At 53.8% G+C, this 27,992-nt stretch overlaps 1 protein-coding gene across 4 annotated transcripts; it reads right to left on the bottom strand.

Annotated features, from left to right (window-relative positions):
- Nucleotides 1–392: 392 nt before the first annotated feature.
- Nucleotides 393–24,969, bottom strand: LHX6 (LIM homeobox 6). 4 transcript variants are annotated; one of them, XM_039866691.1, is made up of 10 exons: nucleotides 24,719–24,969; nucleotides 23,471–23,542; nucleotides 22,920–23,102; nucleotides 22,446–22,567; nucleotides 13,433–13,653; nucleotides 10,777–10,877; nucleotides 10,467–10,562; nucleotides 10,087–10,261; nucleotides 6,965–7,068; nucleotides 393–2,516 (listed from the first exon to the last, which is right to left on the bottom strand). In XM_039866691.1, the coding sequence occupies exons 1-10, from the start codon at nucleotides 24,800–24,802 to the stop codon at nucleotides 2,496–2,498; spliced, it is 1,179 nt and encodes a 392-aa protein (XP_039722625.1). In that variant the 5' UTR covers nucleotides 24,803–24,969; the 3' UTR covers nucleotides 393–2,495. The 4 variants fall into 4 exon arrangements, with proteins under 4 accessions (XP_039722625.1, XP_039722626.1, XP_039722627.1 ...); XM_039866692.1 differs by lacking the exon at nucleotides 6,965–7,068; XM_039866693.1 differs by lacking the exon at nucleotides 23,471–23,542.
- Nucleotides 24,970–27,992: the final 3,023 nt, after the last annotated feature.

Below are 27,992 nucleotides of genomic sequence, written 5' to 3'. Positions count from 1 at the left end.
CCCTCCCTGGCCTGGTCCCCCAACACCTCCTCTTTTGCATCTATTCTGTGAACTCATAATCTGATAAGATGCAGCTCAAATGATCCCCCATCGCCCCCACAGCATTTTGGAGGGAACCGTCTGTTTGCACAGCATTTGCCAGACGGAGAATTCCTCTAGGGGGGAGTCGGCTGGGCCCCCACGGGTCTCACGTGTTCCAGAGTGGGAGGGAGCACAGCAGCCTGATTCCCTACAGAGCTGAGATTCAAGAAGAAACCCCACATTGTGCCTTCACGACGCTCGGTTTACCCACTGGGAAACGGTACCAATTTTCCAGGAAGGGGACTGCACTGGGCGCCAGGGGCCTGAGCCCCCTTAACCAGAGAGCGGGAAAGAAATGGAATCCCATCGCGTTCTGGATGTAAGTGCCAGCACTTCCACTTGCATTAACTTTATTTATTACACAAATAAGACATTTACAAAGCACAACATGAAAGGTATGTAACAAAACAGACATTGGTTTTACAAAAAAGTGCTTACAATTTTTTTCCATGTGTGTGTTTTCCCCTTTTGTTTTGCGTTTAAATAAATAGTCTTGATGGCCTGTACGTTCCCAGGCTGCTCTAACAGGCTAGTGGAGACATGTCTGAACTGCAACATGCTATGACCACGTGATCCACGCGAGGAACAGACCCTGGCAGGAGGCTCAAGGCAGAGTGGGTTCTGGGTGATCCTGGGCAGGGCTCAACTGGCCGCTGATTACATGGTTGCACTTGGGACCTCGGGAGCAAAAATCAAAGGATAGGTCAGAGTTGCCCAAAGCCAAGGATCAGGCCCAAGCCGCTCCTGTTAACGTCACCCCCAGCACAGGGCCGGGTACACGTTATTCACCGGATGAGCTGTACTGACCACATTCTCAGTGGTGACTTCTCTCTGCCCTGAGTCAGCTGGAACTGTCTTCAGAAGGGAAAGGAAGGAGTTCTCTTCTTGGGCTGCCTAGCCTTTTTCCCGGTCCCAAAGCAAGAATGACATAGAGACTTTCACGTTAAGTGCCAACTTTTCAAGCATGTGGATTCTGCAAACTTATGCAGACTCGTGAGATAGAGTGTGCTGTAATTGATTAGCAATGTCTGCCATGGGTGAAAATAGAGACAGCCAATACATATGTGCCGTGGACTTGCTTTCCCTGTCTTAGAGTCTCCTTCCAAAGCCAACATATCGGGTTAACCAGATCAGGAAAGAGGACTTGGGCTAAAACATGCTTACTAGCAGCCTCTAGTGGGAAATGCATCGGGACACTAAGTACTTAAAAAATTACTGGATAAACTTGGGACAAATGGGCGTCCCCTTGAATACATAAATCATGGTCTTGCGTAGCCCAAGCCCTTTTGTTTGGGGTGGAAGAGCTGCAGCAGGACAGGGTGGATGTGAGCGCAGCTGTGTCCGTTCTCAGGAGCGGGTAGGGGAGCCCAGCGGTGCCAGCTGGAATCCTGGGCTTGGCATGCTCACCTAGGCAGCGAGCACCCTCTCTCTGCTCAGAGATGAATCAAAACTAACATTCTGGTGTCCCGATGCATTTCCCTAGGCTCTGTTCCCAGTCCCCATGAGTGGTCCCCCCAAGGAAGACATGGCCCAAGCACCCCCACCAGGAGTCGACGAGCAGCCAACAAGGGCCCCCACTGTAACCTGCCCAAACATTGGGAAATGTCATCACACAGATCAAACCCCATCTCTGCTATGTTGCTTGTGTATGTGCTGGATAACTAGCGGGGAGGAGGGTCTCCCACACACACCTCGAGTTTTCTCTTTCCTCTCCCAGCCCAATGTGCCTTATCCTTCTCCTTGAGCTCCAAACCAATGGGGGTCTTTGTCCTCCCCACCCCACCCTCAGCCCCCTGCCTCCTGGTCTGGGCAGGCTTCGATCTCTGCCCTGCTATGCCTCTCAGGGTTGGTCAGTGTCTCTTCTCTCTCTGAATTAATTTGACATAACCAGACAGATGGAAATGATAAAATAAGAACATAGCTTTCCTTTGGGGACATCCCACAGACACTGCAGTTTTCCAGACAAAAGCAAGAGAGTGGATAACATTGGGGGTTGCCGGCTACTTGGAATTCAGAGATGGTTCCAACGTGGGGCGGGAGGGGAAGAAAACCTGTAAATGAGAAGGCTGTTGGCGTTGCACAATTCAGTTCGGCCTTTTGCTATTGTAATCAGCCTAAGTTGAAGATGAGTCCTGTCTAAGTGGGAAAAACTAGCTGTCGCGTTCACCCTGTTTCCAAATTTTAGGGAGCACTGTCTTCCAAGAGGAGGACTCCATGGCGCTCCTGGCCGGTTCTGGTTCTCAGCAGGAGAGGGCGTGGCTAGGCCCGGGGGCCCAGCTGGTGGCGGGCAGGATGGCAGATAAGGGGTGGATGCAGAGGTGGGTGGATCCCTGGCAGTGGCTTGGACGCTGGATCTCAGCGGCTGAGGGGCAGCTGTGGGGTGCCCATGGACAGATGCGGAAGTGCCGGCAGCGTCAGTACTGAAAAAGGATGACCTGCAGAAGGAGGGCATGGAAGGTGGCTGAGCTTCGGGCCTGACCCGCTCAGTGGCCCCCCAGATGTCCTCGAAGACACAGAGAATGTGGGTGGCTCAGGGCCCAGATCTGGGTTCAAACCCTCGCTCTGTCACTTACTTGCTGTGGGACCTTGGGCAACTCACTTCACTTCTCTGAGCTTGTTTCCTCATCTGTAAAATGAGGGTAACAAAACCTCTCTCTCAGAATGGGGAGCATCCAGTGAGATACAAGAGCAGCGGCAAACATCTGCTGAGCACGCACCCTGCGCCTGGCACTGCATAAATTACCCAACACGAAAACTTCGCTTCAACCCAAGGGCATCCTACCATCATCTCCATTTTACAGGGGAGGGCACTGAGCCTCAGAGAGGTGAAAATCAGTGAGCCCACAATTGCACAGCTAGAAAGAGGTGCACCTAGCACTGTAGCCCAGGCTTGGGTCCAGAGCAAGCTTTCTTCATTATATCACACAGCCTCTACCTCTCCAAGGCCACTATGACAACAGTCATCGACGCTTACTATGCACCAGGAGATGGGCCAAGCACGTCATGTGCACTCAGTCTTCGCAAAGCCAAGAGGCAAGCAGATGGCTCAGACATGCTAGGTGCCTGGCACACAGTGGGTGATCAGGAAATATCTGCCCTTGTCCTCTCTCTTCCACCTAAAGCATGTGGCTAACTTCTTATTGCCATAGACACAGCCAGTTCCTGAAGTTCAAGTCAAGGATTCCTGGCTTCCTGGTCAATGAGTTGTGCCTTTTCACAGTAAAGTTTCAGGAGGAAGTTTCAAGTGGTCCAGGAACAAGTGGGTATGGCCAAAGGGCTGTCCCACTTTTTTGATCCTGAATGTTACATGCCCAGACTGGTTACCATGAGGAAGAGATGGAGGAAAGCAATGGTGATGGTCTCCATAAGAGCAATCGTACCAATAACCACCACCTAGGGGGCACTTTCTACATAGCGGGCACTCTGCTGGCCTCTTTACATATGTCACTGCATCCGCTCTCAGCAACAAGCTTGGGTGGTGGGATCTGACCTATTATCTCCATCTTGCAGATGCAGGAACTAATTGCGTTCCCAGGTCTCAGAGCGAGACGGTGGCAGAGCTGGGACCCTGAGTTTGCCTGACTCGGAGCTCACGCTGCATTGCCTGACCCTCTCACTCAACCTCGGGCAGTGCGCTCCTCTGGCCTCTGAGATGCCTGGCTTTGCGCTCTTATTAAAAGAAGCTCTCTCTTGGGAGAGATGGCTCTGGTAAGACCGTCCCCTCCGTGGACCTCGGTCTCTCTAACTGATCAAAGACAGCTTGGCCTTGATCTCTAAAAGCCTTCCAAGCTCTGAAATTGTGGTATCAGAGGCCATGACCAGGAAGAAATGTGTTTCTGGAAACTCACAGGTGTGTATGGCCAAATGATGATGTGGTGGGAGCAGAGGGTGCTACCCCCGGATGCTCAGAGCCTACTTTCGTGACCAGGCCAGCGCTGGTCTTGACGAGTGGGTTCATGGGTCTGCACCAGCGGACACCGAGTCTCCTCACAGCTAGCTGGCTCAGGCCTGGAGGGACCTGGGAGAAAGCCCTGAGCCAACTGACCACACACAGCCCACCAGGCCCCATGGGTTTGGCAAGATGTAGACAGAAAATGTCCCCGTGGGCTGGCAGGAAGGCCTGACAGTGAGAGGGCAGGCCATGAAGGAGGGGGAGACAGTTTTCTGCAGAGCTGCTAGATGTGAAGCTGGGGCTGCAGCCCAGCGAGAGAGAGCTCTGGCTCAGCAGCCAAACCCAGAAACCTCCTACAGCCAAAGCTGCCAGATCCCAGCCTGTCTCATCCTTCAGGCTGAACTAGACATAACCACAAGCTTAGCTGAGCAACCAGAAGGTAAGGGCTCATCTCCAAGCTCTGAGCCCAGCCCTAAACACTACTGGGGCCCTCCCAGCCCTCCGGATATCACCCAAGCCCCTCATCCAGCGGTCCAGACCCTTCACTACGTGACCCCTGTGAGCTCCCCTCACTTCCCTGGGCCTCGGCCACACCAAACACCCCTCGGTCCCTCAAACCCAGGTCCCCCACGTCTCTGTGCCTAGCATGTCCGCTTCTCCTGACGTGGAGCACCCTGCTTCTCAATCCCTGCATCTCACTCCCTTTTCTGGGTCCTGGAAGGCCATGTTCATCCCTCACCTCAACTGCCCTGTCACCCTGGGGTGTAGCTCCATCTCCTGCTCTAAGCCACACATTCCCTGAGGACAGAGACCGTGCCAGCTGGCTTCTGCAGTCCCTGTGCCAGGTGTGACGGGATGAAAGCTGTCCCGCAGAGGGGGGCATCTCCGAGGCAGGCAGTCCTAGGACCGAGGCCAGCGCTGCCATGCTTTCCGTGTGGCCCTGGGTGAGCTACTCCTCTGAGCCCGCGTCTGCAGGTGTCTGCAGATGTGAAACGGAGTCAACCGTAATCATCCTCCCACAGAGGCTGTGGAGGGTGAGGTCAGGGAGAGCACTGTGCAAACTGTAAAGTGCTGCACGAAAGGAAGTGGTGACTGAACTAGGCAGACCTCAGAGTCTCACAGACTCGCTGCATCCCTAGGCAAGTTGTGTCACCTCTCTGAGCCTCTCTATACCTCTGTTCCCTTATCTTTACCATGAGGACGCCATGCTCACCTCCACAGAGTGGTTGAGAAGTGTCACTCAGACGTGTATAAAGTATCTGCCATGAACAGAGGACTCGTTCAACAAACAGTAGCTCTTACAGTGAGTATCACAGTCCAAAGGGGAAGCTCCTGGGGCGTGCTCAGCCACCCCAGGTGCTGCAGGATTTTGCCTTGAGCACTACCGGTTACTTAGAAACCTATCGGCTCAACCTTCCTTTGCGTGCCCAGCACAGAGCCCGGCACACAGTAGGTGCTCAGTCAGGAGGCACAGTAAGAGGCTGTCCTGGAGAAGGGGTCCCCACCCCTGGCTGCCTGCCAGAATCACGTGGGCTGGGTATTACACTCGCAGGTCCCCAGGCCTGGCCTCAGACCTCCCCATCAGCTCTCTCGGGGTGAGGCTGGGGAATCTGCATCTTTACAAACCGCCAAGGTGATTCTGAGAATCACGCCAACATCATGCTCTGCTGGACTCAAGGGTCCTTGGGGAGGGGGACGCCCTCTCCCTAGCCCACCACCTCCGCTGACTTCCGGGGCTCCCTGCCTCTCCAAGGACCACTGTAGTGACTTTTCTGAAAGAGGCCTCCCCACTGCCAAGGGACAGAGTCCATACTCCTCCGCCTGACAGCTCAAGGCCTCCCACCCCTCACTGTTCTTCTCCTAAGCCTGTGAATTAATTGCTCAGTGTCCCCAACAACCGTGGTGGCTCATGCCTTTCCTCACACACGGATTCAGCCTTCAGGCCTGGGCTCAGACGTCGCCTTTCTCCGGGAAGCCTTCCTTGTGTGTCTCCTGATCTGCACCCCCAGCCTCTACTCCCCAGCTCCCTTGGCTCCCCCACCACAGTTTGATCACACCGTGTTGTAAGTATTAGGGTGTGCCTCCCCCTCCAGATTGTGGCTTCCTCAAGGGCAGGGACCATCTCAGTGCTCCTGGCAACTGACTTGGGGATCCTGGGCACAGTCAGTACATAGCAAATGTCAGTTGAATGAATGAATAAGTGAATGAACAAATGCATGGGTTCTCATTTAATCTCTGTGACCCTGAGCTACCTAGGCCTCGATTTCTCCCTTTCTAAAATGGGGGAGGGGGTCTCAGAGCAGGGGCTTTCAGGCTAACTGGGAGGTATCTTGGAGCTGAGAGGGAGGTGGGGGGCTGACTCCTTCTGTGGTTTCACGCAGAGAAGCTCCATCTGCTTTCACCTGTATTATGAGTTATGGAAGAGCCAAGAAAGGATCTCAGTGCTTAAAAACAAGCTTTCAAGCCACTGGACTGAGTGATGTCTAAATACCCTTCTGGATGTTCAGTCCTAATGCTGCAAACAACCAAAGACCTGGATTCCACGAAAGGGGCCTTGCCAGTTGACCATGGTCACTTGCTGACCTGCTATCCCTGGGCCCCATCAGCTTGGGCCATTCACTCCAGACAGACAGGAATAAAAAGGAGGAAGTAGGAGGACCCAGTGGGATGGTGGGAAGCACAGTAGTGTGTGAGATGAGCCCTCTCTGGAACCGCAAGTTTGAGCAAAGTAACTAAATTCACAAATCTGAAAACGAGAAGGCCGGCCGTTGGTGCAGAGGCTTCAAGGCCTTTGGCGTGCCCGTGCACATAGAGCACACTGGCACCTGCTAGTATAACTGCCTCAGGGGCACAGCAGGGGCCTGAGTACACTTGGCAGAGAGGGTCTGCCACAAAGAAGCATGGTGCCTGGTCAGCAACGAGGAATGCTGCCGGAAACCCATCCCCAGCAGGATGGCTCTGACCTGCCAGACCCAACCTGGCTCCATTTACCTTCTCACCCCGGTTGGAGAGCGGCCCATCCATATCGGCTTTGAGGTGGACGGGGGGCGCGGTGTAAGGCAGCCGGCAGTGCACCTGCCCGCACTGTACCTGACCTGTGGACGAGAGGATGCCTTGGAGCCCAAAGCCAGCCTCCATGCAGGATCTGTCCTGTGCTCGGCAGGCTGGAGCCCTGGGATCAGTTTCACCTCTGCTACTTACCAGTTGGTTGGCCCTGGCCAAAATCTCAGTAGGGTTGGTGAAAGTCTATATAATCTATAAAGTGCTATATGTTAACTGTCCAGCTCACTGATAAACAAACACTCATAAATGAATGTATATTGAACACCTTCTACATGCAAGACTGTACTGCATCTGTTAGGATCCTCCCTCCATGCCTTGTACCTTCGCCAAGGCTTTACCTTCATACTTCCTAGAGGACTTTGCACTCAGATATCACCTTTTTCATGATGCTCTCCCTGACCACCCTATTCACAATTACAACCCCATACCAACACTCGCCTCCACCCTTCCCTGTCTTCCTTCCCAGCATTATTTTACCTCCTCGGCACTTACCATCACCTGACTTACTGTACATTTTCCTTGTTTATTTGATATTATTGATCTTTGCCACCTAGAATGCAATCTCCAATGAGGGCAGGAATTTTTATCTGTTTTCTAGACTCTAAGTCTTTGTGGATTTCCAGTACCTAAAATAAGCCTGGAATCTAGTAGGTACTCTTTAAATGTTTGTTGAATAAATATCCGTGCCCTAATCTGACATCTACAACTACGGGGGAAGTCCATCCTTATGTCGGACCCAAATCTTTCATGTTTCGGCCTCTTTACCCCTACAGTAGGGAAGAAGTCCACGGCCTCTCTCTTCAACAGCTTTGGTAAAAGGAAAAAGCCCTCCGCAGAGACTTATAATTGATATGTAACTTGGGAGTAATCACTGTGCCTTTCTGAGCCACGATTCCCTCTCTATAGAATAAAGCAGTTGTGTATGATTGACGATTCTTAACCTGGGGTGTTCTAGGAGTCTATGAACAGCTTGATACAACATGGAAAACTATATGTGTCTGTGTATTTTTCTAGGGTCCAGTTCCAAAGCTTTTAATCATATTCTAAGCTCCAAGGCTTTAGGAAACTCAGGATCCTGTGGATTTAGTTAACTGACAAGCAAACTGCTGAGGGGAACTTCAGTCATGCAGCAAGAGGCAGCAGGTCCAAATATCCTTGACACCTCCTGTCCCAAGCTGGGTTCTACCTCAAAGTGAAGAGGAAAGGGCACTTCAGCCCCTTTTCCAGAAGTCAAAGACAGATCTAGCCTTGGTCAACAAAGTATGTAGGCAGAGTCCTAGCACGACTCTGAAAGCCATGGCCCTCCTCCCAAGAGGATCACTTAAATTCATTCCCAATGTCACAGCAAGTACTAGCTGGTAGCCCAGACTCTTGGTACCTACAGAGGCCCTAGAGGACTTTGCACCTTCACAGATGAACCAGATCTTCGACGGGATCTGTGCAGCCTGAACATAAGACATTGTTTAGAAAAGAAAGGAAGAAAAAGTCCCTCCTACTGAACAGATGGTTCAGAAATGGAACAGGACAAAGGGACGCAGTTTCCAACTGGCAGCCTGGTGGGGTAGGCAAAACTCTGCGCTCTCGGCTCTGCCAACCAGAACCATCACCACAATAGCAGCTAATACTTATCCAGCACTTACCGAATGCTGAAAACTTTGTCAATGATCTCAATGTATGCTCACAACACTGCTTTGAGATTAAGTATCCTTATTATCCTTGTTTTTACAGATAAGGAAACTAGAATTCAGGGAAACTGAAAAGCTTGCTCAATGTCACATAGCTAGAAGTGGCAGGGATGGGATTTTGAGTCTGACAGTTTCACATCAAAGCCCACAGTCAATCGTTAAGGAACACTGGCTCCAACTAACTTACTGGGACCCTTGGTTTCGTCATCAGTATAATGGGATAGTGATCTCTAACAAGGTTAGGGTCTGGCACATGGCACGGGCTAAATACACAGCAGTGTCTCTCTGACCTTCCTTCTCTCTTACTTTTACTTGGAACCAGAGAAGGTTTCTGGTCATGCTCAGCTTTGAGGAAACAATCTATGGAAAATCAATCCAAGGGAAAGAAAATTTGTAATAAGCACCTGATCAACAGCAGATTCACTGGATGTGCATCCCCGGAAATGCACAAGGCTGCTCCCTCTCTCCTCCAGGCTCCTGCTCAAAGGTCACTCCACCATGACCAACCCCCATCTCCCTTCACAGAGCTCATTCTCCATTGACATGCCTGCCCCACCCCCACCCCAACCCGGCATTAGTTTATTATCTCTCCACCTACCTCCCTCTCTGGATTGTGAGCCCCAGGGGCAAAAAGGGTTGGGTCCATTGTGTTCTAAGTTGTATCCCAGTGCTTAGGACACAGAAACCACTCAAAAAATATTTACTGAATAAGTGAGTGGGTTCTCACAACCCTGTGAGGTAGGCATCATTAATGTCCTAGTGTACAGAGAAGGAAACTGAAGTTCAAGGTTAGGTGATTTGCCCATGGCCCCACAGCCCTGGGTATTCCCACCACACCGACCTTCTTCTGAGACCCCAAATACACCCAGTGCCATCATGCTCCCAGTGACGGGCCGAAGGTTCCTCTGCCATCCTGCACACCTATTTCTCCATTCCTTGTGTCTCATTAATCCTACCCATGCTTCCGGTCTCAGCTTGCTGAGAGTCAGCATCTCGACACTCCCATTAAGCATCTTTCCTACACAAATCATCGCAAGTAAAACCACACGTTCGTCTATCTGGTTATTGCTTGGTGTTTCCTCTCCCACCAGAAAGCAGGCTCCACCAGAGCGGGGACTTAACTCATCTTGCTCTCTCCCTAGTCCGGGCCCTGGTACGCAATGGGTGCTTGGAAAACACTTTTTGAATGAGTGGAAGGCTTACTCCTACTAAGGCAGAATCAGGTAATTTAACGCCTCATCCCAACCCCTAGGCCCGAGTGACTGTGGAGTCCACACGAGTGGAGGCTCAGTAAGGCCTCCCACGCCTCTGCCGCCCACGCGCTCTCCTCCGTGCCCCACTCGGCCTGGGGTCACGGTCACTTACTCTCAATGTAGCCGTGCAGGGTGACCATGCGTGCGCGCTCAGGGCTGCTGAAGGGGGAGTAGTGGATGTCGTCGGTTAGGGCGGAAGGGAGGCGGGACGGAGGCGCCCCGGAGGGCGGCACAGGATGCTGCGGTGTGTGCTTTTTATGACGCGCCCGGCAGTTTTGAAACCACACCTGGAACGACAGTCTCGGCAGTCTCAGCCTCGCGGAAAAGAGTCGGACGCGCCGCCGGGAGATACCAAGCGGGTCTGCCTCGTCGCCTCCAGAGCAAAGCGGCCACGTGCGGCCGGGACAGTGGCTCCGCGGCACCGCTCTGCGCTCGAGGGAACGCCCCCAGGCCCCGCCCCAGACCCGAAGGCCCACCCTCCTCCGGCCCCACCTGGATGACCCTCCGGCTGAGGCCCGTCATGTCCGCAAGCTTCTGGAGGGTCTGCGCGTCGGGGTTGTTGTCCTGCGCGAACTGCGCCTGCATAACCTGCGGGGCGCGGGGGTGCGGTGAGGCACGAGCGCGCAGAGGTCTCCAGGGCCCTGGCCCAATCAGAGGCTCTGGCCTGCAGGCCACGCCCCATATAGCTGCAGCCCCGCCTCGCCACCCGCGGGTCCGGGAGGGGCGGAGCCAGGAGGACCTCTCAGCCCCGCCCACACCGACGCCCCGCCCACACTTGGCCACTCTCGGCCTGCCCGGGTACCTGCAACTGCTCCGCAGTGAAGGATGTCCGCGCGCGCTTGGCCGGCTTGGGCTGACTGTCCTGCTCCGAGGGCACTGCCCCCTCCAGCGTGAGGCCGTTCCCTGAGGGCGACAGAAGTGGCTGACCACGCGTCCCCATCTCTTCTAGTGGCAGCCTGGAAAGGACGGGGGGATGGGGGGAGCTGGTCCCTGGAAGGGTCAGGGGCGGAATTGGCTGGGAATGGGGATCCCAGGGTCCTAGTTCCTGAGCTCAGTCTTTGGAGAAAGGGCTTTCGTTTCTGAGCGTCCCTTTAGTACCGGACGCTTCTCTTTCCGTGTGCCCTTTATGTCTCACAGCCCTGAGGACGGATGACACTATCCTCTCCTTAAAATGGCAAAACTGAGGCTCAGAGAGAGGTCTCTGCTCCAGATCTTTCACCAGTATTCTGACAGTTGGCTGACTCGAGACCCCAAACTGGGCCCCCTCCTAGCTAATCTGGGGAAACCAAGAGTTCGTAGAGATAGGAAGTAAGCAGGTTACAGAACCGTGATCCTAATTTTGTAATAACTTATGAAAGCAAAGGGTTGGATGGATATCATTTTTTTTTTAAACGGATGGAAGAAAAAGGTTGGAAGGTGTTGCGATTATGAGGACTGCAATTTCAATATTTCTATAACTTCAGAGGTTTTTACAAGAATCATATATGTCGCCTTACTTTTCTAAGGTTCAGTTTTGTTCACTGGGATATATGTTAGCTATTCTCTTTCCACTTATATTACTTTTACAATCACACTAAATATATCCCTGTTTTATTTTCAATACCTCATTTTTCTGAATACAAAGGTAATACGTGTTCCTTATCAAAAACTCGAAAAGTTCAGATAAGCACAAAGAAAAAAGTTAAAATCACTAGCAATTCCACCGCTGTTCAAAATTTATTGTATTTTTTTAAATTAGGAAAAACACTATGTTAAGGGAAAACAAACAAACAAACAGACAGACATAGAAAAAAATATGGGAAGATATACACTAAAACGTGAGGGGTGGTGGCATTCGGAGTGATCTTTATTTTCTTCTTTTTGCTGAACCATCTTTTCTAAATTTTGTGTGATGCGTGTGTGTGTGTGTGTGTGTGTGTGTGTGTGTGTGTATAAGTTTAAAAAGTAAAACAGTAGCCAAAATTGAGGACTGCTCATTAAAGGAGTTCCAAGTCCCTAAGCCTTCAAGCTCCCCTGCATGGTAGAAGTCTGGGGTGGGGCTTAGATGGGACAGCAAGAGTGTAATCAGCAAGGCTATGAATAGGGGTGATCCCGGTTGGTCCAGGTGTAGATGGAACCTGAGATTACTGATGGGCCATGGTGTGGGAATTCCATGCCAGCTCTACTGCTGACTTGCCCACTACCACTGCAGGTAACTTCGTAGCACCCCAGCTTCCCTTCCTCCCTACCTAAGCCCACTTAGCCTAATCCTGGCAGGAGAAAGTGATGGCCCTGGTATGGTCATGGCCAGGAATACTCTGAGGATCCCTAACTAGTCTCCAGCCTAGAAAGGGAGATGAGACAGACACTTTGTGGTATTAATGTCTCCTAGGAGAGCAGGCGAGACAAGGATTGGTGTGCCCCTTATTTCAATGAGAAAGTGAAACTCACAGAGGCAGCCATATCCTAGCAGCCTCCCCTGCTTGATGAGATCTGATTCAAGAACCCTGGAGCTTGGGAATGGGGTGGATGGTGGTTAAGAGCTGGGGCTTTGGAGTCAGGTAGACTTACTAGTATGTAACTTTTGGCAAGTCACATACTGCAGGTAACCTCGGCGACTGTTTCCTCACCTATAAAATGGGGATTAACAGCTACTTCCTAGGGGCGTTGTATGTAAGGATTACATAAAATAATCCATGTTACAGTAAAGTGAGCAGCTTTCACAGACCCAGATAGGGAAAGGGTCTCTGCCTCTGCCCACAGCCCAGCCTCTGCTCACTCTTTCCAGCTCCCAATCCACCTGTGACTCAGCCCCCACAATCCCTGGAAGACCTGGACCCTATCCCTGAACCTGTGTGTCTTAGGGAATCACAATATCTGAGCCAAAAGAGATTTAGAGATCTTCCTAGTCCACCATCCACCTTGCACAGATGGGGAGACCGATGCCCGGAGAGGAAAGGAAACTTTATATGTCAGCACAGCGTGCCAGAAGCAAAACTGGAGCTCCAGTTCCCAGACTCAAAGGCCTTTCTCCTTACACTCCAGAATGAACCACAGTCCCTAAACTTCTAGCTTGGAGCTGCTAGTATGGTGGTTGGGAGAACAGACAACTGGAGGGGAAGAGCCCTCTGGCCAACCAGAGCTGTCTAAAGGTAGAATAGGCTGTCCCATTATGAGAATCATCTCTCGGGTTCACTTTTTCCTCTCCTGGCTTTACAACACATCCAGTTCATCTATCTTTGAGAAAGTGTCCTACCATTAGCCCCATTTTACAGAAAAGAAAATACAGTTGCAGGGAAAGGCAGTGACTTCCAACTCCCAAGCAAACAGTGGAGCCAGAAGCCTGGGCTCTGTGAGCAGCCTCCAGGTGATAAAGCCAGCACCTGTCTCTAGAGGAGTGAGGGGAGTTCCTGGGGAGCTGGTGCGGGGTAGGGCTGGGGGCAGAGGTGCAGTGGGTGCTGGGCGGGCGAGTTGGGTACCGTTCTCCGCGGCCCTCTTGAGGTTCTCGATCATGGTGTCGTAGTGGATGCGACACAGCACCTTCTCCTCGACCAAGCCAAACTCCTCGCCTGTGGACAGCTGGCGCTTGCAGGAGAAACAGGCGAAGCAGGCCAGATGATAGGCGTTGCCGCGTGCCCGCCGCACCCAGTCGCTGGCGTAGATCTGTCGGCCACACCGTGCGCACTTGGTCCCAAATCGGCTGCGGGACACCAGGGCGGGGAAGGGGATGGCGAGGCTCAGAGAGGCCACCCCTCCTCCCTCCAAATCCTCGTGGTGGCACGCAGGCACCCAGGCTCCTGGCCTCAGGGTCTTCACTCGCTCATGAATTTCCCTCTGCCTGGATCCACCCACACCCACCTCCCTGTAGACAAGTCCCACCTAGAAAGTGAGCTGGTGGGAAGTTTTTATTGTCTTCTTGGTGCTTTTCTGAGTTTCCCAAATTTTCTACAATGGTCACTTACATTTGTATATAACATTAATCTGCTCATTCGAATATATCAAAAGTATCAGATAATATATAATAATAGTAATAATAATAAGCAAATCTTTGAGCACTTACCATGTGCCCAGGAAGATCCTAAGTGTTTTATGTTGATTACCCCAATTAATCTTCATTTTGCAGATGAGGAAAATGGGGACCAGAGAGTCAAGTAATTTGCACAAGGTCACACAGTTTGCATGGATAGGAACCTGAGATGAATAAACTGTACCCCAGCAATAGAAGAGCTCAGAATTTCTTGGAAGCATAGACATATATTCACTTACTGGCTTGATGACCCTGAACAAACTGTTTAACCACCAGAGTTCTCATTTTCCTTGCCCTGAGCTGAACTAGATGACAACAGCAATGATTACTACTATTTGTTAGTGTTTTGCAGTCTACTAAGTAACCAGCCAGACTCTGGAGCTCTGTGACAAAAAAGCCCAGATTAAATGCCCTCTTCCCCCTTAAGCCTTCTTTTATTTTGCCTCTTTCTCTTTTAACTTCCCGCTTTGTAATGTAGCTATTTGGATATGGCTCCCTCCACCACCAGACTGGGAGCCCTACAGGAAACAGCAGAGTCTGATTCCCCTGTCCCAGAAGTCAGCCTAAGGCCCGACCCCTGGAGCACCAGGGAGGGTTTGTTCTTTAAGTGGATATGACCCTGTCCCAACCCTCTGGGCCTCAGTTTCCTCTGTGCACGCTCTATTTCAGGGAGTGGTGCCAAGAGTCATCCAGCCTCTCAAGCTTAGACACCCAAATCATACACTCCTCCCTCTCCTCGACCCCACATTCGACCAATCATAAGGTGTTGTTGGTCCCTTTCCTCAGTATCTCTGGGACCCATCTCCGCCTCTTCACTGCCACTGCCCTCCTCCTAGGCCAGTCTCCTGTCATGCACCCCTCTCTGCCAGTCTCAACCCTGGTTTCCCTGTTTCCAGGGCCGCTCCTGGCCACTCATCCTCCACAGAGCAGCCACAGTGGAGTTTCCAGCATACACACAGAATCCTGTCCTGCCCTGCTTAAAATCTGGTCCAAGATCCTGGAATTCACAAACCCCAGCAGACCACATCCTCTCTCGCTCATCTCCTCCTCCTTCACTTTCCTCAAGATCCTCCACCCCACATGCAAGCTTGAGTCCCAGTCAGCCATACTGGAAGGTCAGTCCCGGGTCTTTATGATCCCCCTCTGAAGCACTTTCCCACCTCCAACCTCTGCACTGGCTGGCGCCTCTTCCCACCACCCTCGCCCTCCTGGAAGAGTGACACAGGTCCCGGGACCACCCTTTCCGCACTGATCACTACGGTTTGCAAAAGTGTAGTTTCTTGGCTCTCCCTTCCACCCCTGGCATTCCTGGGAGAGGAACGAGAAGATTTGCCTCTGTGACCACAGAGCCGGCACATTTCCACCCAGAGGAGCAGGAGGAGCATTTGGAAATGCCTGTGAGTTTGTAACCAGTTTGTAACCAGTCCGGCAAATGCACACACTGGTTACAGCCTCGCCTGCCTTGGCAAATGCAAGCAACTGTCAAATGAACAAACGGTCTTGGATTGAACTGAGTGCGGGAGCACGGAGGCCTCGGCTAACCCCGGGTCCCCTACGTCACCGCGATGCAACTGACTCCGACCAGGGGCGGTTCGCTCAAACCACGCTGCGTGCCTTTGTCAGGTCAAATGACCCCTAAACAGAGGCGGTTCCCAACCTCGGAACCTCGGCTTCCCCTGGGGAGAGCCCAGCGCAGCCTGTGAGCCCTGTTCCCAGTCCCTCTCAGTAAGAGGGAGGGGAAACCGCTCTGCCCACCGCAGTTCTCCTCCCGACCCCAGATTCTGCTGCGGGTCTGGTAATGTCCGGACTGAGAGCAGTTTCTGGCCTCCTAGAGGAGGGAGCAGCCAACCAAGTGCTGAGCCCTTGCTGCGGTCCGGGGTCCTGGGAAGCACCGCCTTCATTGCACCTCCTCTGCTTCGCCGCAACCACGTGACGTGGGGACTCTGGCGCCCACTTTGCACACGTGGAATCGGAGGTTCGGAGCGGGCAAGTGACTTGCCCAAGACCACAAAGAGAGAGGGGCAGGGTTGAGATCCGCCTGGAGGTGCAGGAAGGACCTCGAACCTGCAGAAGCAGCCGGACAGGAGATGGGAAGAACTGGATCGCGGGCGTGTGAACAGGGAAGGGCTCTGGTCTGACCACGTCGCGCGCCCACTCTCGGCGGCCGGTCCTGGACACTCTGGCGCGCACGTCCTGGGGCCCAGCGGGTTGGAGAGTGTGTGCCCAGGGATCGGGGAGCGCCGCGGCAGGGAGGGCCCGGCCTCCAGAGGCCCGGCTAGAGGGGCTGCGTCTCCCCGCTGCAGTCTCTGCGCCGCGGCCGCCGCGCCGCGTCAGAGAGTCCGACGCCGGGGATTCTTCGCACTTGGCGGTGCCGGATTCCTTGTCTTCCTCCAGACGCGCGTCCCAGACACCCCTTATCTTCCCGCACCCCTTCTCTTCCGGTTCTACGAGTCTGCGACGCCCGAGCGCATTCTGCGCCTACGCCGGCTGCTCACAGTGTCCCCATCCTCTTGATCCTAAGCAGGCGCCGCGAATGATCTCTCAGTAACTTTCTCAAACAACACTCCCTGTGTCACCCCAAATGCCGGGGGCTGTCCCCGAGCCCTAGGATCTCGCCGCGCTCGCTGTAGCTCGGCCCAGTCAACGAAATCTTCTTGGCGCTGGATCCTTGGGTGGGGGTGGCGGGGTCATTACGCAGTTTGGGATGCGTTGCGGGCCGCTCCTGAAGCGTGTTCCCCACCCAGGGCAGAGGTCAGTGGCACAAACAAGGGGCACGAGGAGGCTTACGGATCGAGGCTCTGACAAACCGACAGACTCCTTCCCAGGCGGGCTGCGAGGCCCGAGCCGCCGGATTCCGGAAGCAGCGAAATTGGCGGCGGAGACAACGAAACTTCAAGAAAGGGGTGTTCGGGAGCTGTGAAGGGAGCGCCAAAGGGATTAGGGGGCGCGGCTACCGCCCTCCCCCCACCCCCAGCCTTGTGCGCTCCCCTCCCAGGGTCCGGGCGCGCGCCGTGGGGTAAAGGCGCAAAGGACTAAGGCGCTTTGGGGATGGAGAGGTCCGACAGATGCTGCGCATCCTAACAACTGCTAAAGGAGTAGAGTGGGGTTCACGCACCTCCTTGCCCCTCTCTCTCCTCCGAACGGGGAGCACTGATAGCTGAGTAATCGTGATTGTGTGGAGGAGCTGTGCGCCCTTGACAAAGTCAGGCTCACTCTCCCGGCCTACTTTCCCAGGATAGCGAGTAGGCGCTCAGTCATTAATTGTTGGAAGAATGAGCCTCAACGAAAGAGCCCATCAGAGTTTCACTAAGACCCCAGTTCCCATTATTAAGCCACCCTTTTTCTGCATGAGGAAACCGAAGCTCAGAATGAGAAGGCTCGGAATGAGAAAGCGCGGAATATGAAGCCACTGAGCCAGGGTGCTGAGAGTCAAACCCGAGTTCACTCATTTTACCTTCAGGACGCTCCCTTGGATGGCCTTAGATTCTAAGAGGCCAAACGAGAGGGATTGGAGGTGGAGCCCTGCCTATCCTTTCCGTTCCTTTTCTTTTAAGCAAACTCTTAGGAGAAGCAGCCGGAAAAAACAGAACCAGCAATTAAGAGGTTAAAACACCCCGCGCCTCGGAGGTCCCGGCCGGAGGCCCCTCCCCCGAACTCCTCTCTCAGCTCCCCCAACATCTGTCCCCCAACAGCTGGCGGCCACTGGGCCGCTCTCTGCCGCGGTGGGGGGCCGCTTCCCAGCTCCGAGCCTCCCCGGGGACCCTAGCTGTAGGGGAGGGGGTGGAGTTCTCCCGCCGGAGCCGGGGTCGGAGCTTGGGCTCTAGGCTGAAGACCCAAGAAGGCTGGGGGCTTGCCCTAAGTCACGTGGGCCAAGCTGGGGACAAGAACTTGAGGCAGCAGCCCCTTGGCCCAGCCCAAGGCATTCTCTGAAGTTCACCCCATACACACCAGGAGAAGTACTTAACCCTTTACTCCCCACTCCCATGGTCAGGATGCAAGGCCAGGAACCACAGTGACCTTGAACCTGGCAAAGGTAATACAGTCAGGGCCTCTGAGGAGGTCACTCCTGCCTCAGTGTTCCCAGAGCCCATCCAGGGAGAGTCACACACCAGAGCACACAGCGGGTGCTCCTTCTGTGAGGCCAGTCAAACTGGGCAGGGAATCTTAAGGCCAGGTGAGAGATCTTTGTCATTCCACAGGCCCCACCTAGTAGAGAGGGGCTGCTGACACATCTCACCTATAGAAGAAGCCTATTGAATGTTTAGAGTCAAAGATGGTGGAGTCAGGTAACGATGGGGTTTATCTAGGCTCTGCCGCTTATTAACTATGTGACCTCATCTCTCAGAGCCTCAGTTTTCCCTCTTATAATGTGGGGATTATGCGAAAATCATAATCACAGAGTGTACCTGAAGATTCAGTGGAATGAAGCATGTAAAGGGTTAACACGGTTTCTGGCTTAGGAATGAGCTCCAAACATTCTGATGATCAGTGTCCTCTCCCCTGCCCAGCACCTCTTCCACTCTCCCTGTGTGACCCTGGGCTCTTCACTTGCCACTCTCCCAGGACATCAGTCTCCCCAACAATGCAAGGGACATGATGCTTCAGAAGGCTGAGAGAGCCAGAAGGGCACTGAAGATCAGTCCATACCCCATTTAGGGAGCAGCAGCTACAGGTCAGTGGATGAGAGGAAGCTGTCTGGGCTTGTGGTTGCTGAGGGCAGTGGAAATATGAATGCCCTAAAAAGGAACGTGATTTTTTCCCCAGGACTTTTCTTTATTTCTTGGAAGAAAATGGAAAGAAAAATAGTCTTAACAACAATAACAACAACAAAAAGTAAAGAAATTAAAGAGCGATATCATCTTTCCCCAGTGGTAATTTTTTTCTGCTAAGACTCAAGACATGAGGGGAAGTGGGAATCTGGTTGAACCCACAAAGGCTGGTGAGGTCCCTGTTTGGAAGGAAAGTTGGAGAAACTGAGGCAGAGAGGTCCAGCAACCAGTGTGCCAAGGGCAAAACAGCCAGTGGAAAAACAACTCCTCCCAATAACGCAAATGAGCCAGAGGCAGATTTGGACCTCAGGGCTCCCTGGTGAACTTGGAGTGCTTTTCTAACTTATAACTTCTAGCTCTGCTATGGGTAACTGAAAGAGGGTCTGCAGGATAATGTCAAGGAGGAGCAAGATGGGGGATGGAACCCAGAAGAAACCCTTCACTGAGGGATAAGACCCTACTGTCCCTTCTTAGCTATTTCCTCCCTCCCTCCCTCCCTCCCTCTCTTCTTCCTTTTGAGAGGTCTTGGCTTCTCTTAGGCTGAGAGCTCCAGTCCATATCTCACCAGACCCTTGACCTTGGGCTTCGGGAAACAGAAGGCTAGAGAATCTCAGGGTATGGCCCCTCCCTGAGCCCCAGCTCTTAAGAGGGGCACTGTACCTCCCAAGCCACCATTCATGCTCTTTCCAGGAAGACCTCCCTTACAACAGGCACCCGGAGTTCAGGCTGCTGCTCAGAGCAGACAATAGTCCCTGCCTGGCACTCTGCCGGCTTTTCCTTTCCCTTTTTGTGGGTTTTATTATTTTTGTTACAGGTGGGGCTGCCAGGGATGGGTTATGCCTGCAGGGAGACCTGGCTGGGGGAGAAATGATCAAAAAAGCCACAATTCTTCCCTCCTCCAAGGGAATGTGAGCTTTTATTCTCTCCATTTTCTTAACCAAAAATCTGTTTTAGTTTTGCTTTGGGGGCTCTTGTCACTGGAAAAGGATTAGCGCTCAGAACCTGAAGCCCAGAAATGGCCCATCCCCATCTCTCCAGGCAGACCCTGCTCCTCAAACTGCCTGAGGAAATGCCACCAGGGGATGGTACCCAGCATCCACCCTGCCATGGTGACAAAGGTGATCACTGAGGTACCCACAGCATCTGCCATTTGGAGAGCCTCTACTAAGCCTTCCTCCCTTCACTCTCTCCTTGGCAGCTCAGAGAGACAACCCTGGAAGTAGGACACTGGGGGCAGAGAGATGAAGTGATTTGCCCAAGGTCACAGTCACACAGCGATTTGGTGTTTGCCTGACAGAGCTGCACATCCATCCTCTACCTCACTGCGGTGGAAAGAGGGACTCGGAGTCAGTGAATGTACTGGACAGTGGGGTCGGGATCTGAGTTCTGACTGATCCTTGTATATCTAGTAAGCACAGCAACCAAGGAAGCTCAGTCCAGCCTGGGCATGAGCTGAGGCTAGAGAAGCAGCAAAGAAATGTGGGCACGTGGCTCATAAGCTGCCAGGTCTGTAGTCACCAGGAGAGCCAGGAGAGAGGTCCAGCTCTGCCTTACTCTATAGAAAAAGGCTGAGATATCAACCTGCTGGTTTCCCCAGGCAGGACATGAAGTCCTGTTCCCGGCTAGCTGATGAACCCAAGGAGCTCTCAAAAGGAAGCTGGCTTCTTTTTTACCAGCTGGAGTCAGGCTTAGAGCAAGGAGGTGGCTAGACGGGGACTCTAACCTCCATTTCCTGTCCTGGCCAGCCAATAGCCAGATGGAACAGAGGGGGAAGATATCACACTCTGGTTACAAACCACACAATGATAACCCTGCTCTGACATACACACACACAGCAGACCACACCCACAAATCCACATTCACGTCACATTTTTGAGCCCTCAGTGTGTGAGTTAAGGCCTGAAGCAGGAATGCCCCCCTCAGAAGAGCAGGGGGTAGGGTGAGGAAGGACAGGATTTCAGAATCCTCACCCTTTCACCTCCGGATCCCTGTCCAGATGTAATCTTGTCCTGACCTCCTTACACACACACACACACACACACACACACGCACAGTCCCGACATTCACACAGACACACTCCACTCTCACACGTGAACTAAAAGACAAATGCTTGTCATAAAGGGACACACGCACTGTCCACACACCCCTGACCCTGCTCAGTGATGCATTCCCTCAGTGCCACTGCACGGATCTAAACAACACAGGTGCACACACACTCTTGCACACTGAGTCTTAAGCCACTTGGTATAGCTGCCTTCCATGCTCACCCTTTCACACCCATACACAAAAGAAGGGCCCACTTCTTGAACCATGCTTCCCATGATTTCCCCACAGTACCCAGGCCCAAAATGCTGAAAACTTCCCCCCAGACTCAAGGCCCTCTCTTTCCAAGTCTCAGAAGACTCAATGCCAGGGGTAGCGGGTGCGGCATTGCCTTCCACCACCTTCCTTGACTCTCAGGGGATCTTTCTGGGGTGGGGTCTTTCCAAGAAGACTGAAGCCATGGCCTCTCCAGAGGCAAGGTTGGGAAGGATGTCTGTGGTTGGGGAGTGGGTTATAGGGGAGTAGCATTCTCTGCCTCTGAGAAAGCCCTTGGGAATAGGCATCCCTCCCAGAAACCAATTCCACTCCACTCTCTTCCAACTCCGTAGGCCCAGCGGTCCCCCCTGTCAGGCTTGGTTCAAGCTTCCCGAGGTGATCAGGCAGGCGACCTCTGTGCCCCTGACCTCACAGTGACCTCGACCCCATGACCGGGTCGGGCCAAAGCCGCACGCACTGTTTAGGAGCTAGGCTAGAGCAAGCGGCGGAGACACATCCGTGCGTCGGAAGGAGGAGCCCCACTGCGGTCAACGGCCGCCAGGACGCGGCACTGAGGTGCGGAGAGCAAAGCCCCCGGTAATTCTGCTAAGTAAGGGATCTGGCTGCGGCACCCGACTCTCTCCCTTCCCATCCCGGCGGCCCACAGTCGGAGCCCACACCCGGAAGAGGCTGAAGCCGGGTCCGAAAGGACGATAGAATTGGGACCCAGACAGAACCCCATACTCGAAATGACATTAGAGCGACGCCGGGGTCTGAGTTGAGGCGCAGCCGGAGACCGAGGTTGGGATTTAGGACGAGGTGCTTGATGTGGGATCGGATCTGAGAACGATGCAAGGCTGGTGCTTGGGGCCCGACCAGCCTCTAACTCCGAGCGGAACCGGGGTCAGAACCGGGGTTAAGTCGAGCTCAGCTCAGGGTCCGGCCCCGGAGAGACGCTGGCACGGCTGGAGTCGAAGCAGGGTTTGAACCCAGAGCCTGAGCGCACTGGAGATGCAGCCACATGGTTGGCGGCTGGGATCCGAGCGGTTTGGGGCCAGAGCCCGGGACATCAGGGCTCGACCGAGGCACTGGAGGTCGGAACTGGAGCCTGAGACTCAGGCAGAACCCGAGGCGGAGCCAGAGTCGCGACCGAAACCGAGTGGGCCGCAGGAATCGGAGGCGGATCTCGGGCCCGGGCTCGTGCCAACACCTGCGCATAGCCTGGAGCTCCTGGTTCGTGGCGCTGAGAACCGGCGTGCGGGGCCCTTGCGGCGCACCCGGAGTACACTCAAGACGCGGGAGTCCGGAGCCAGACACCACGCGTCGCAAAGCCGGCCTCCACGCTCGCGCCGGGGGCCTGCCTGCGGCGACACTGCTGGCCCAGCGGCCGCAGCCTACCTGAAGTAGTCCATCTTGCAGAAGATTTCCTTGTTCTTGATGTAGCAGCTGTTCTGCTGCCTCAGCGACGTGCGACACACGGAGCACTCGAGGCACCGCACGTGCCAGATGAGGTTATTGACCTGGGGAGGGTTGGAGTCGGGGCGGCTCAGTGAGGGCCTCTTTTCACACCGGGCCCCAGCCTCCCCGGCTCCATTTGCAGTTAGAGACGCTGGAGCTCTGACGGTGCATGTGACTCCCCCACTTTTCTTCTGTAACAGTGATGCTCAGGGAGGTAGAAATAAACCCTTCCCATTTTTCAGACGGGACCCCGGGGGCTCAGAGAGACGCGAAGGCTTGCGCAAAGCCGCGCAATCAGGCAGAGGCTGAACCAGGATTTGGAATTCAGTGGATGGACCTGGTGCGGCGTTGCTTCCCTGCAGCCCAGGGCCCACATCCCGCCAGCACACACGCAGCACCCCGCCCCTGTCTCACCTTGAGCAGATACCGGTCCAGAATCTCAAGGCCGCAGCTGGAGCAGATGTTCTTGCCGGCGGACGGCACGGAGGAGGCAGCAGAGGGCGGTGAGCAGACAGACGGCGTGCTGGGCGTACAGGGGGAGGCCCGACCCTCGTCCTTGTCCAGGGCGCCTGCCAGGGCCTCCGCGTCCGACTGAGCCTGCAGCGGGGGGGAGAGGGAGAGCCGAGCGCTGAGGTGAGCGCTGATCCCGGGGCCCAGCTTTGTGGCGGCCTCAGAGACAAATCTGGGGCCCCAGCGCACCAACTGACAACGAAATCCTCCCGAGACGCCGCGCCAGGGACTAGGGGACAGGAATGAAACAGACTATCGAAGCGGAAGGGACGGCCCCAACTTTTAACACGCGCGTCCTGGGTGCCGGCAGCGGTCAAAACCCACATCCTCGGCCGGAAAACCAAGGCTGAGAGAGGGGCGGCGCCCTCCGCGAGTCGCCCCGCAAGGGCAGCGGTTCGGGGCCGGAAAGCCGGGCCGGATCCCCAGGGCCGGACCTCGTACGAAGGCGAACTCACCATGGCGGGCGGCGCGGTTCCTTCAAGGCAGCGGGTGGTCGCTTTGCAGCCGGACCCTGGCTGGGCCATCACCTGGGGGAGGGGGGAGGGAACGCAGGCGGCGGCGGCTGCAAAACTGGCTCTGCGCAGCCTGAGCCCAGCGCCTCCCCGCGCCAGTTATATAAACCGGCGCGGAACAATGAGTCCTAACTTTGTAGTGGGCATTTAAAGCCCTTCCCCACAAAAGCGGTGTCTCTCTAATGAAGCAATTTGAATTTGGATTGGATTTTTTCCCTCTCTCTCCCCCTCTCCCTGCACTTAACCCGTGGCTCTTGAAGTAATCGCTTAGTTCCCTTGCAATCCAAGCCTCTGAGGGGGGAAAAAAAACACGCGCACACACACAAACTACCTGCAATTAGAAATTGTCGTGAATGCCCAAGATAAGAGGTAGCCAGAGTGTCAATTCCAACTGTCAATCAGTGAGATCCATCAGGCCGCCCAAAGAATTGCAAATTTGATTTTTTAATGGTAGTAATTAAAAATCGAATTTTTTCTCCCTCCACCCACCCCCCTTCCTCGCTCCCTTCTCCTCCTCGCTACACAAAATGCAAAAAGGAGAAAAGAGAGAAAGAAAGAAAAGAAAAAGGAGATGGCGGGGGGGAGTGTTTGAGGGAAATAAAAAGCGCCGCGCCGGGAGCCTCTGCCCACAAGCCCGGCACGCGCGGCGAAATCGACGCGGCGATATTGACGCGGATTCCGGAGCCTTTCGAGGGCCACCAGGAGGGAAACCCGGAGCAAAACGGGGGCGATATGGGGGGTGGGGTGCCGACACAGGACCAAAAAGAGGAAACAGAGGAGTCCAAGCGGAGGAAGAGGCACCCTCCAGCCCCTCGGCGCGCCCGAGATCGGCCCCGCGCCGGGATCCTCAGCGTTGCGTCCGCCCGACACGCGGCGCATCGGCGCTATCAGCGCCTATTCAGACGGACAATGCCCGCCTCGCCTCCTCTTGATTCGCCTGTGTCTTTGCTAAATCGCTTTTTGAGAAATTCCTCCAACATTTGCATAATGTGTTCCCGCTTTCCGCGACAGCACCCCCCCCCCTCGCCTAGTGCTCGCGCGCGCTCACACACTCACATACACGTACTCACAGGCGCACCCCCGCACCCCTCCTCCCCCAGGCCGCCCGCGCCACCCGGCCCGGCCCGGCTGGGTTTCGGCCGCGGCCCGACCCTGGCCCGGGGTCGCTCAACCACTTGCTGGCTCGCTCACCTGGTCGGCAGCGGGGCCGCCTTCGGCCGGCAGCCGGCAGCCCTCGGGCAGTGCCGGGGCGGCGTTCTCATGCTTCCAATACATGGGCCGGAGAGCCGCGGGCTCGGCGGGCGCGCAGCGCAGGGAGCCGCTCCGAGGGGGGCCACGGCCGCAGTGGCAGCAGAGGCTGAAGCAGGAGCTGGAGGAGAGCCGAGGCGCCGGCCCCGCCGCCCCGGGCCCGGCCCCAGCCCCCGCCCCCGGCCCGCGCGCAGCCCCGGCCTCCCTGGCTGCCGCCGCTGCTGCCTCGGAAGAAGGTCCCGACAAACTTGGAAAGGCCCCCGCCCCTCCTTCTCCTCCTCCCCTCCTGTAGTCCTCCTCCTCCTCCTTCCTCCTCCCCCTCCAGCTGCGGCGGCGGCCGCCCTGCCGCTGGAGCCCCGCTCGGTTCAAGATGAGTCATGCGTGACCAATCCCCTCCCCGCCAAGGGAGAGCGAGACACACACAGCGAGGCAGCGACCCAGAGACACACACACAGTCATATAGACACACAGAAACTCAGAGCTGCTGACAGAAAGACTGAGACACGCTGACATACAAAGGCACCGGCAGGCACACATCCACGCAGCTCTCACCCTGCCCCTCCCTCAAGGGGCACCCATAGGCCTCAGGCACAGCCCCACTCACAGATACAAGATGGACCCATGGTCACACACCATCAGCGGAGATGGATTCCTACAAAGTCACACATGATGCTGTGTTGATGCCATCCCACACCTGGTACATTCGTATACACGCTGAGGCAAATGATGGCCCGTTCATATCATTTGCAGGAGCACAGACATCCACACATACCCTCGCACACCTGCACAGAGACCTCTGCTTCATAACAACCACAGGGTGTACCTGCTCCTACCCAATGAATGGGATTGGGCTGGGTGAGAGAAGAGGGTTCCTGGCTGGGGTCAGGTGGGGAATGTTCCCCTGAATTCTTCTGGGAGGGATTGCCTGGGACACCCTTCTTCCCTTTGGGATGTGCTGAGCCATCCAGTCTAGTGTCCATCTCACCTTCTCTGGGGCTCTACTGATAATGAGAAAGGTGGGAAAGGCAGGGAGGCCCAGGCAGTGAGATAGGAGACACAGCCCCCAAACACAGAGACACGAAACTCTCAGGCTCAAAGACAGAGCCTTACGCACACTAACACCTTACAACATACGCGCACAAGTGGCCACTCACAACCTCAGCCCCCTTCTCCACAAACAAACCGAGCCTAGAGAGACATGTATAAATATACATCCTCTTCTAAAAACAAATAGGCACACTCAGATCCAGTCCTATAGATACCACAACGCTCCACCTCTGTGCCATCACACATACCATTACTTCCCTAATTGCTCTCATTTACAAATGTAAACACCCCGCACAAGTGTTCTTACACTTGTACACACATCCATACTTGAGAGCACAGACTCTCACAGTGCTCTAAAGCCATGTAAAACCTCCTGTCCCCTACAGATATGCACACACATCCCTACAGATGGCAAAATAACCATTTATAGACAGAAACAGCATGTCAATATCCACAGACACAGGAGTCCCGGCCGTTACAGACTCAGTCATGTACACACATAGGCACATCCTAGCAGACACGAGTAGACATGGGTGTCTGCACACCGGCATCCCTGAAAAAATACAAATATCTGTTCCCTTACAGACACCAAGGTATGCAGAAATAGCCCCAGCCCCAGCCCAAGCCAATGGCATCTCCCACCCCCTGCATTTCAGTCATTTATGGCTCTGAGACACAGAAATTCAGAGTGAAGTTTCTCTCTGAACCCTAATCTTTTATACTGAGCACAATTGCAATGTGGAAGCTTATGAAGTGTGTGCATTTCCACAGGCACGTGCACACACATCCACACGCACCCTCAAATATCCACATGACCACAGACAAACAACCTCTTCCCCTTCAAATGTCTCTTTTGCACATAATAAACCCAGCGAGTGTTCCTGAGTACTTTAATCCATGACTGGTTTAGCATCTTACAATCATGACTTCATTTTCTTTTCACAATATTCTTATGAGGTGGTATCTTGTGCTGTACCCATTTTGCTGATGAAGAAACTGAGGTTCAGAGAGATCATGCGAGGTGTCCAAAATGGTGCCACATGGCTAATTACCAGAGCCAAGAACTCAAAACCAGATTCATCTAACATCAGAGCTTATACTCTTGAATTCTAGGCTACATGTATGACCATGTATACTCTTTGTATATACACACAGGTGCACACACATTTTTCTTTTCATTCATCGAAAAACCTGGGCATGACTTCTGGCCTCACCATTTATGAGCCAAGCTTGTTTTCTCATCTGCAAAATAGGAATAATTATAGGACAACCTTTATCTCTTCTCCTCCCCTTCTGGGCGGCTGGGGGAAGCGGGAGGTCATTGGACATATTCAGTGCTGCACATCTGCCAGCTGTGTGAGTGCCGAAGAATTCCAGAAAAGGAGAAGCCCATAAGGATGGCACTAGCTTTGCAAAACTACTCAGGGAGGGGATGGGGGAGAGGCTTGAGCTGAAACTAGAGGGCAGATGAACTTCGGGTGGATTCAGGGGAGAAAAGGAAGTATTCCAGGTAAAGAGATGACTGCAAAGTTTCAGAGGCTAGACAAAAGCTGTGGCACTCCTATGAGAAGGACTGCGAAGCATGCACTCTCTGAATGATGACAAGAATAACATAACTACCGTTTATTGAGCATTTATGTGCCAAGCACTGTTGTACCTGCGTTATCCGCTAGCTCTCCCAGCAACCCTGCAAGGAGGTTATATTACTACACTTATTTTATAGTTGAAGAAACGAGCTTATAGGAGCCTCATTTCAAGCTCTAGCACTCAGACTCCAGAACCCAAACTCTTACCTGCTGTGCAATCTGTTCCTCGATTTTGATTAGGGGCTCAGAAAATCAAAACTGGAATAAGAGGCATTAAACTCCAGTGGTGAAGCATGAAGACGCTAAAGCCAGACTGCCGTGGTGCCCATCTTGGCACTGCTCTTATGATGGACAGTTTATTCAGCCATTCTTCAGTCTCAGCTTCCTCAATTTGTAAAGTGCAGATAACAGAGTTCACTTCTTATGCTTGTGCAAATTAAGCAAATGATCCATGCAAAAGGGCTCAGAACCATCCCTGGCATGCTGAAAGCGGCCAATAAATATTAGCCATCATTACAATGTGGACTGGCTGCATTATTCCGTTATTATTCCACTAGGTGCCACTTCAAATATTTTATGGAGGA

The sequence above is a fragment of the Pteropus medius genome, unplaced genomic scaffold, assembly GCF_902729225.1.
Source record: "Pteropus medius unplaced genomic scaffold, Ma_sr-lr_union100, whole genome shotgun sequence".
Lineage (NCBI taxonomy): Eukaryota > Metazoa > Chordata > Mammalia > Chiroptera > Pteropodidae > Pteropus > Pteropus medius.
The sequence above is the reverse complement of the archived record's forward strand: the minus strand, read 5'-3'. Positions and strand labels throughout refer to the sequence as shown.